The sequence below is a fragment of the Salmo salar genome, chromosome 09 (assembly GCF_965601325.2).
Source record: "Salmo salar chromosome 09, fSalSal1, whole genome shotgun sequence".
Classification (NCBI taxonomy): Eukaryota; Metazoa; Chordata; class Actinopteri; order Salmoniformes; family Salmonidae; genus Salmo; species Salmo salar.
Genome location: NC_138299.1, coordinates 160,876,064 through 160,886,063, shown reverse-complemented (window position 1 = coordinate 160,886,063; position 10,000 = coordinate 160,876,064). Strand labels below are relative to the sequence as shown.

Genomic DNA, 10,000 nt, shown 5'->3' with positions numbered 1-10,000 from the left:
CTCTACTCTGTCTGAACACTGGGTGACTAGATGGTAATGTCCTCTACTCTGCCTGAACACTGGGTGACCAGATGGTAATGTCCTCTACTCTGTCTGAACACTGGGTGACTAGATGGTAATGTCCTCTACTCTGCCTGAACACAGGGTGACTAGATGGTAATGTCCTCTACTCTGTCTGAACACTGGGTGACTAGATGGTAATGTCCTCTACTCTGCCTGAACACTGGGTGACTAGATGGTAATGTCCTCTACTCTGTCTGAACACTGGGTGACCAGATGGTAATGTCCTCTACTCTGTCTGAACACTGACCCCGGGTGACTAGATGGTAATGTCCTCTACTCTGTCTGAACACTGGGTGACTAGATGGTAATGTCCTCTACTCTGCCTGAACACTGGGTGACTAGATGGTAATGTCCTCTACTCTGCCTGAACACTGGGTGACTAGATGGTAATGTCCTCTACTCTGTCTGAACACTGGGTGACTAGATGGTAATGTCCTCTACTCTGCCTGAACACTGGGTGACCAGATGGTAATGTCCTCTACTCTGCCTGAACACTGGGTGACCAGATGGTAATGTCCTCTACTCTGTCTGAACACTGGGTGACCAGATGGTAATGTCCTCTACTCTGTCTGAACACTGGGTGACTAGATGGTAATGTCCTCTACTCTGTCTGAACACTGGGTGACCAGATGGTAATGTCCTCTACTCTGTCTGAACACTGGGTGACTAGATGGTAATGTCCTCTACTCTGTCTGAACACTGGGTGACTAGATGGTAATGTCCTCTACTCTGCCTGAACACTGGGTGACTAGATGGTAATGTCCTCTACTCTGTCTGAACACTGGGTGACTAGATGGTAATGTCCTCTACTCTGCCTGAACACTGGGTGACTAGATGGTAATGTCCTCTACTCTGTCTGAACACTGGGTGACCAGATGGTAATGTCCTCTACTCTGTCTGAACACTGGGTGACCAGATGGTAATGTCCTCTACTCTGCCTGAACACTGGGTGACTAGATGGTAATGTCCTCTACTCTGTCTGAACACTGGGTGACCAGATGGTAATGTCCTCTACTCTGCCTGAACACTGGGTGACTAGATGGTAATGTCCTCTACTCTGTCTGAACACTGGGTGACTAGATGGTAATGTCCTCTACTCTGTCTGAACACTGGGTGACTAGATGGTAATGTCCTCTACTCTGCCTGAACACTGGGTGACTAGATGGTAATGTCCTCTACTCTGCCTGAACACTGGGTGACCAGATGGTAATGTCCTCTACTCTGTCTGAACACTGGGTGACCAGATGGTAATGTCCTCTACTCTGCCTGAACACTGGGTGACCAGATGGTAATGTCCTCTACTCTGCCTGAACACTGGGTGACTAGATGGTAATGTCCTCTACTCTGCCTGAACACTGGGTGACTAGATGGTAATGTCCTCTACTCTGTCTGAACACTGGGTGACTAGATGGTAATGTCCTCTACTCTGCCTGAACACTGGGTGACCAGATGGTAATGTCCTCTACTCTGCCTGAACACTGGGTGACCAGATGGTAATGTCCTCTACTCTGTCTGAACACTGGGTGACTAGATGGTAATGTCCTCTACTCTGCCTGAACACTGGGTGACTAGATGGTAATGTCCTCTACTCTGTCTGAACACTGGGTGACTAGATGGTAATGTCCTCTACTCTGCCTGAACACTGGGTGACTAGATGGTAATGTCCTCTACTCTGCCTGAACACTGGGTGACCAGATGGTAATGTCCTCTACTCTGCCTGAACACTGGGTGACTAGATGGTAATGTCCTCTACTCTGTCTGAACACTGGGTGACCAGATGGTAATGTCCTCTACTCTGCCTGAACACTGGGTGACCAGATGGTAATGTCCTCTACTCTGTCTGAACACTGGGTGACCAGATGGTAATGTCCTCTACTCTGCCTGAACACTGGGTGACTAGATGGTAATGTCCTCTACTCTGCCTGAACACTGGGTGACCAGATGGTAATGTCCTCTACTCTGTCTGAACACTGGGTGACCAGATGGTAATGTCCTCTACTCTGTCTGAACACTGGGTGACTAGATGGTAATGTCCTCTACTCTGTCTGAACACTGGGTGACTAGATGGTAATGTCCTCTACTCTGCCTGAACACTGGGTGACTAGATGGTAATGTCCTCTACTCTGCCTGAACACTGGGTGACTAGATGGTAATGTCCTCTACTCTGTCTGAACACTGGGTGACTAGATGGTAATGTCCTCTACTCTGCCTGAACACTGGGTGACTAGATGGTAATGTCCTCTACTCTGTCTGAACACTGGGTGACTAGATGGTAATGTCCTCTACTCTGTCTGAACACTGGGTGACTAGATGGTAATGTCCTCTACTCTGCCTGAACACTGGGTGACTAGATGGTAATGTCCTCTACTCTGCCTGAACACTGGGTGACTAGATGGTAATGTCCTCTACTCTGTCTGAACACTGGGTGACTAGATGGTAATGTCCTCTACTCTGCCTGAACACTGGGTGACTAGATGGTAATGTCCTCTACTCTGCCTGAACACTGGGTGACTAGATGGTAATGTCCTCTACTCTGTCTGAACACTGACCCCGGGTGACTAGATGGTAATGTCCTCTACTCTGTCTGAACACTGGGTGACTAGATGGTAATGTCCTCTACTCTGCCTGAACACTGGGTGACTAGATGGTAATGTCCTCTACTCTGTCTGAACACTGAGTGACTAGATGGTAATGTCCTCTACTCTGCCTGAACACTGGGTGACTAGATGGTAATGTCCTCTACTCTGTCTGAACACTGGGTGACTAGATGGTAATGTCCTCTACTCTGTCTGAACACTGGGTGACCAGATGGTAATGTCCTCTACTCTGTCTGAACACTGGGTGACTAGATGGTAATGTCCTCTACTCTGTCTGAACACTGGGTGACTAGATGGTAATGTCCTCTACTCTGCCTGAACACTGGGTGACTAGATGGTAATGTCCTCTACTCTGTCTGAACACTGGGTGACTAGATGGTAATGTCCTCTACTCTGTCTGAACACTGGGTGACTAGATGGTAATGTCCTCTACTCTGCCTGAACACTGGGTGACTAGATGGTAATGTCCTCTACTCTGTCTGAACACTGGGTGACCAGATGGTAATGTCCTCTACTCTGTCTGAACACTGGGTGACCAGATGGTAATGTCCTCTACTCTGCCTGAACACTGGGTGACTAGATGGTAATGTCCTCTACTCTGTCTGAACACTGGGTGACTAGATGGTAATGTCCTCTACTCTGCCTGAACACTGGGTGACTAGATGGTAATGTCCTCTACTCTGTCTGAACACTGGGTGACTAGATGGTAATGTCCTCTACTCTGTCTGAACACTGGGTGACAAGATGGTAATGTCCTCTACTCTGCCTGAACACTGGGTGACTAGATGGTAATGTCCTCTACTCTGCCTGAACACTGGGTGACCAGATGGTAATGTCCTCTACTCTGTCTGAACACTGGGTGACTAGATGGTAATGTCCTCTACTCTGCCTGAACACTGGGTGACCAGATGGTAATGTCCTCTACTCTGCCTGAACACTGGGTGACCAGATGGTAATGTCCTCTACTCTGTCTGAACACTGGGTGACTAGATGGTAATGTCCTCTACTCTGCCTGAACACTGGGTGACTAGATGGTAATGTCCTCTACTCTGTCTGAACACTGGGTGACTAGATGGTAATGTCCTCTACTCTGCCTGAACACTGGGTGACCAGATGGTAATGTCCTCTACTCTGTCTGAACACTGGGTGACCAGATGGTAATGTCCTCTACTCTGTCTGAACACTGACCCCGGGTGACTAGATGGTAATGTCCTCTACTCTGTCTGAACACTGGGTGACTAGATGGTAATGTCCTCTACTCTGCCTGAACACTGGGTGACTAGATGGTAATGTCCTCTACTCTGCCTGAACACTGGGTGACTAGATGGTAATGTCCTCTACTCTGTCTGAACACTGGGTGACTAGATGGTAATGTCCTCTACTCTGCCTGAACACTGGGTGACCAGATGGTAATGTCCTCTACTCTGCCTGAACACTGGGTGACCAGATGGTAATGTCCTCTACTCTGCCTGAACACTGGGTGACTAGATGGTAATGTCCTCTACTCTGTCTGAACACTGGGTGACCAGATGGTAATGTCCTCTACTCTGCCTGAACACTGGGTGACCAGATGGTAATGTCCTCTACTCTGTCTGAACACTGGGTGACCAGATGGTAATGTCCTCTACTCTGCCTGAACACTGGGTGACTAGATGGTAATGTCCTCTACTCTGTCTGAACACTGGGTGACCAGATGGTAATGTCCTCTACTCTGTCTGAACACTGGGTGACCAGATGGTAATGTCCTCTACTCTGTCTGAACACTGGGTGACTAGATGGTAATGTCCTCTACTCTGTCTGAACACTGGGTGACCAGATGGTAATGTCCTCTACTCTGTCTGAACACTGGGTGACTAGATGGTAATGTCCTCTACTCTGTCTGAACACTGGGTGACTAGATGGTAATGTCCTCTACTCTGCCTGAACACTGGGTGACTAGATGGTAATGTCCTCTACTCTGCCTGAACACTGGGTGACTAGATGGTAATGTCCTCTACTCTGTCTGAACACTGGGTGACTAGATGGTAATGTCCTCTACTCTGCCTGAACACTGGGTGACTAGATGGTAATGTCCTCTACTCTGTCTGAACACTGGGTGACTAGATGGTAATGTCCTCTACTCTGTCTGAACACTGGGTGACTAGATGGTAATGTCCTCTACTCTGCCTGAACACTGGGTGACTAGATGGTAATGTCCTCTACTCTGCCTGAACACTGGGTGACTAGATGGTAATGTCCTCTACTCTGCCTGAACACTGGGTGACCAGATGGTAATGTCCTCTACTCTGTCTGAACACTGGGTGACCAGATGGTAATGTCCTCTACTCTGCCTGAACACTGGGTGACTAAAACGCAGTATGGAAATTCACAGATGTAACAACCTTTCTCTTAAACTCCGCGTGACACTAGAGGAGAGAGAGAAGGCTCAAAGTAAAACACACAGAATGTTCTAGTGTCCTTCAGTGAGACTGACTATCGACCCAATAACCATCGGGGTTTTGTGTGGAGAGATTTACGTGAGAGAGTCTGTACCTGTACCTCAGACAAATCTGATTTTGGCGGATGCCAGGAGAACGCTACCTGCCCAGATGCATAGTGACAACTGTAAAGTTTGGTGGATGAGGAATAATGGTCTGGGGCTGTTTTTCATGGTTCGGGCTCCTTTAGTTCCAGTGAAGGGAAATCTTAACGCTACAGCATACAATGACATTCGAGACAATTCTGTCCCAACTTTGTGGCAACAGTTTGGGGAAGGCCCTTTCCTGTTTCAGCATGACAATGCCCCCGTGCACAAAGGTCCATACAGAAATGGTTTGTCGAGATCGGTATGGAAGAACTTGACTGGCCTGCACAGAGCTCTGACCTCAACCCCATTGAACACCTTTGGGATGAATTGGAACGCCGACTGTGAGCCAGGTCTAATCGCCCAACATCAGTGCCCGACCTCACTAATGCTCTTGTGGCTGAATGGAAGCAAGTCCCCCGCAGCAATGTTCCAACATCTAGTGGAAAGCCTTCCCAGAAGAGTGGAGGCTGTTATAGCAGCAAAGGGGGGGACCAACTCCATATTAATGCCCATGATTTTGGAATGAGATGTCCACATACTTTTGGTCATGTAGTGTACGTACATTTTGAGACAGGTAGAAGGCAGCGATGCCTAGAGCCAGACACAGCAGAACATTGTGACGAAGACAACTATGTATTCTGCTCTACCAAGCAAAAAACAAGGCAGTAACTGCTCATTTGGTCGAAAATGAGTTAATTGTCATTTTTACAACATTAAATAAATGCTAAATCATGTGGACAAGTATCCTGCCTCATATTGTATTGTGTTCTGGAGAAAATAGGGGTCATGTTATCAGTAACTGCATGAAGTTACTCTGTACCGTAATACCCTGTATATAGCCTCCACATTGACTCTGTACCGTAATACCCTGTATATAGCCTCCACAATGACTCTGTACCGTAATACCCTGTATATAGCCTCCACATTGACTCTGTACCGGTACCCCCTGTATATAGCCTCCACATTGACTCTGTACCGTAATACCCTGTATATAGCCTCCACATTGACTCTGTACCGTAATACCCTGTATATAGCCTCCACATTGACTCTGTACCGTAATACCCTGTATATAGCCTCCACATTGACTTTGTACCGGTACCCCCTGTATATAGCCTCCACATTAACTCTGTACCGGCACCCCCTGTATATAGCCTCCACATTGACTCTGTACCGGTACCCCCTGTATATAGCCTCCACATTGACTCTGTACCATAATACCCTGTATATAGCCTCCACATTGACTCTGTACCGTAACATCCTGTATATAGCCTCCACATTGACTCTGTACCGTAATAACCTGTATATAGCCTCCACATTGACTCTGTACTGGTACCCCCTGTATATAGCCTCCACATTGACTCTGTACTGTAATACCCTGTATATAGCCTCCACATTGACTCTGTACCATAATACCCTGTATATAGCCTCCACATTGACTCTGTACCGGTACCCCCTGTATATAGCCTCCACATTGACTCTGTACCGTAACATCCTGTATATAGCCTCCACATTGACTCTGTACCGTAATAACCTGTATATAGCCTCCACATTGACTCTGTACTGGTACCCCCTGTATATAGCCTCCACATTGACTCTGTACTGTAATACCCTGTATATAGCCTCCACATTGACTCTGTACTGTAATACCCTGTATATAGCCTCCACATTGACTCTGTACCATAATACCCTGTATATAGCCTCCACATTGACTCTGTACCGGTACCCCCTGTATATAACCTCCACATTGACTCTGTACCGTAATACCCTGTATATAGCCTCCACATTGACTCTGTACCGTAATACCCTGTATATAGTCTCCACATTGACTCTGTACCACAACACCCTGTATATAGCCTCCACATTGACTCTGTACCACAACACCCTGTATATAGCCTCCACATTGACTCTGTACGCTATTGTTATTTTACTGCTACTCTTTAATTACTTGTTACTTTTATTTCTTATCTGTATTTTTTTGTAACTGCATTGTTGGTTAGGGACTCGTAAGTAAACATTTCACTGTAAAGGTCTACACCTGTTGTATTCAGCATTTCACTGTAAGGTCTACTACACCTGTTGTATTCAGCATTTCACTGTGAGGTCTACTACACCTGTTGTATTCAGCATTTCACTGTGAGGTCTACTACACCTGTTGTATTCAGCATTTCACTGTGAGGTCTACTACACCTGTTGTATTCAGCATTTCATTGTGAGGTCTACTACACCTGTTGTATTCAGCATTTCACTGTGAGGTCTACACCTGTTGTATTCAGCATTTCACTGTGAGGTCTACTACACCTGTTGTATTCAGCATTTCACTGTGAGGTCTACTACACCTGTTGTATTCAGCATTTCACTGTAAGGTCTACTACACCTGTTGTATTCAGCATTTCACTGTAAGGTCTACTACATCTGTTGTATTCAGCATTTGACTGTAAGGTCTACTACACCTGTTGTATTCAGCATTTCACTGTAAGGTCTACTACACCTGTTGTATTCAGCATTTCACTGTGAGGTCTACTACACCTGTTGTATTCAGCATTTCACTGTGAGGTCTACTACACCTGTTGTATTCAGCATTTCACTGTGAGGTCTACACCTGTTTTATTCAGCATTTCACTGTGGGGTCTACTACACCTGTTGTATTCAGCATTTCACTGTGGGGTCTACTACACCTGTTGTATTCAGCATTTCACTGTAAGGTCTACTACACCTGTTGTATTCAGCATTTCACTGTGAGGTCTACTACACCTGTTGTATTCAGCATTTCACTGTGAGGTCTACTACACCTGTTGTATTCAGCATTTCATTGTGAGGTCTACTACACCTGTTGTATTCAGCATTTCACTGTGAGCTCTACTACACCTGTTGTATTCAGCATTTCACTGTGAGGTCTACTACACCTGTTGTATTCAGGATTTCACTGTGAGGTCTACTACACCTGTTGTATTCAGCATTTCATTGTGAGGTCTACACCTGTTGTATTCAGCATTTCACTGTGAGGTCTACTACACCTGTTGTATTCAGCATTTCACTGTGAGGTCTACTACACCTGTTGTATTCAGCATTTCACTGTAAGGTCTACTACACCTGTTGTATTCAGCATTTCACTGTAAGGTCTACTACACCTGTTGTATTCAGCATTTCACTGTAAGGTCTACTACACCTGTTGTATTCAGCATTTCACTGTAAGGTCTACTACACCTGTTGTATTCAGCATTTCACTGTGAGGTCTACTACACCTGTTGTATTCAGCATTTCACTGTGAGGTCTACTACACCTGTTGTATTCAGCATTTCACTGTGAGGTCTACACCTGTTTTATTCCGTATTTCACTGTGGGGTCTACTACACCTGTTGTATTCAGCATTTCACTGTGGGGTCTACTACACCTGTTGTATTCAGCATTTCACTGTAAGGTCTACTACACCTGTTGTATTCAGCATTTCACTGTGAGGTCTACTACACCTGTTGTATTCAGCATTTCACTGTGAGGTCTACTACACCTGTTGTATTCAGGATTTCACTGTGAGGTCTACTACACCTGTTGTATTCAGCATTTCATTGTGAGGTCTACACCTGTTGTATTCAGCATTTCACTGTGAGGTCTACTACACCTGTTGTATTCAGCATTTCACTGTGAGGTCTACTACACCTGTTGTATTCAGGATTTCACTGTGAGGTCTACTACACCTGTTGTATTCAGCATTTCACAGTGAGGTCTACTACACCTGTTGTATTCAGCATTTCACTGTGAGGTCTACTACACCTGTTGTATTCAGCATTTCACTGTGAGGTCTACTACACCTGTTGTATTCAGCATTTCATTGTGAGGTCTACACCTGTTGTATTCAGCATTCCACTGTGAGGTCTACTACACCTGTTGTATTCAGCATTTCACTGTGAGGTCTACTACACCTGTTGTATTCAGCATTTCACTGTGAGGTCTACTACACCTGTTGTATTCAGCATTTCACTGTGAGGTCTACTACACCTGTTGTATTCAGCATTTCACTGTGAGGTCTACTACACCTGTTGTATTCAGCATTTCACTGTGAGGTCTACTACACCTGTTGTATTCAGCATTTCACTGTAAGGTCTACTACACCTGTTGTATTCAGCATTTCACTGTAAGGTCTACACCTGCTGTATTCAGCGCACGTGACAAATACAATTTAATTTGAAACCAAGGTAAATAAAATCCATTTTTCTCAGTTCAACACTATGAGCAGTTACTGCCTTTTTTGCTTGGTAAAGCAGAACGGTGGAGTATAATGTATACTAGATGTATAATGTATACTAGTGCATAGTGAAGTCAGTACTATACCTTTTGAGACAGGTAGAAGGCAGCGATGCCTAGAGGCCAGAAACAGCAGAGCATGGAGAAGAAAGCAAGACCCAGGTAATCCTGAGGAATCATCAGGGGGGAGTTACTGTCACTGTCCGTATCACTGAAGTCTTCGTCGCTCGACGAGTCCTGGGGTCACAGGAAGACACACGGAATTATTTTAGGACGTACAACACAGACACACAGTTACACAACACGGGCTACTGTATGAAAAGGCACTATATTTACACAACACCGACCACTGTATGAAAAGGCAATACATTTACACAACACCGACCACTGATATATTTACACAACACCGACCACTGTATGAAAAGGCAATACATTTACACAACACCGACCACTGATATATTTACACAACACCGACCACTGTATGAAAAGGCAATACATTTACACAACACCGACCACTGATATATTTACACAACAC

At 45.5% G+C, this 10,000-nt stretch overlaps 1 protein-coding gene across 2 annotated transcripts in view; it reads right to left on the bottom strand.

The window, feature by feature from the left end:
• The window catches only part of tmem91 (transmembrane protein 91), a 44,901-nt gene that overhangs the window by 2,934 nt on the left and 31,967 nt on the right, over positions 1–10,000 (bottom strand). For both annotated transcript variants that reach the window (XM_082956509.1, XM_082956510.1), the window contains exon 3: positions 9,553–9,702. In XM_082956509.1, coding sequence (XP_082812635.1) covers positions 9,553–9,702 — 150 coding nt within the window. The remainder of the gene's footprint in view (positions 1–9,552; positions 9,703–10,000) is intronic.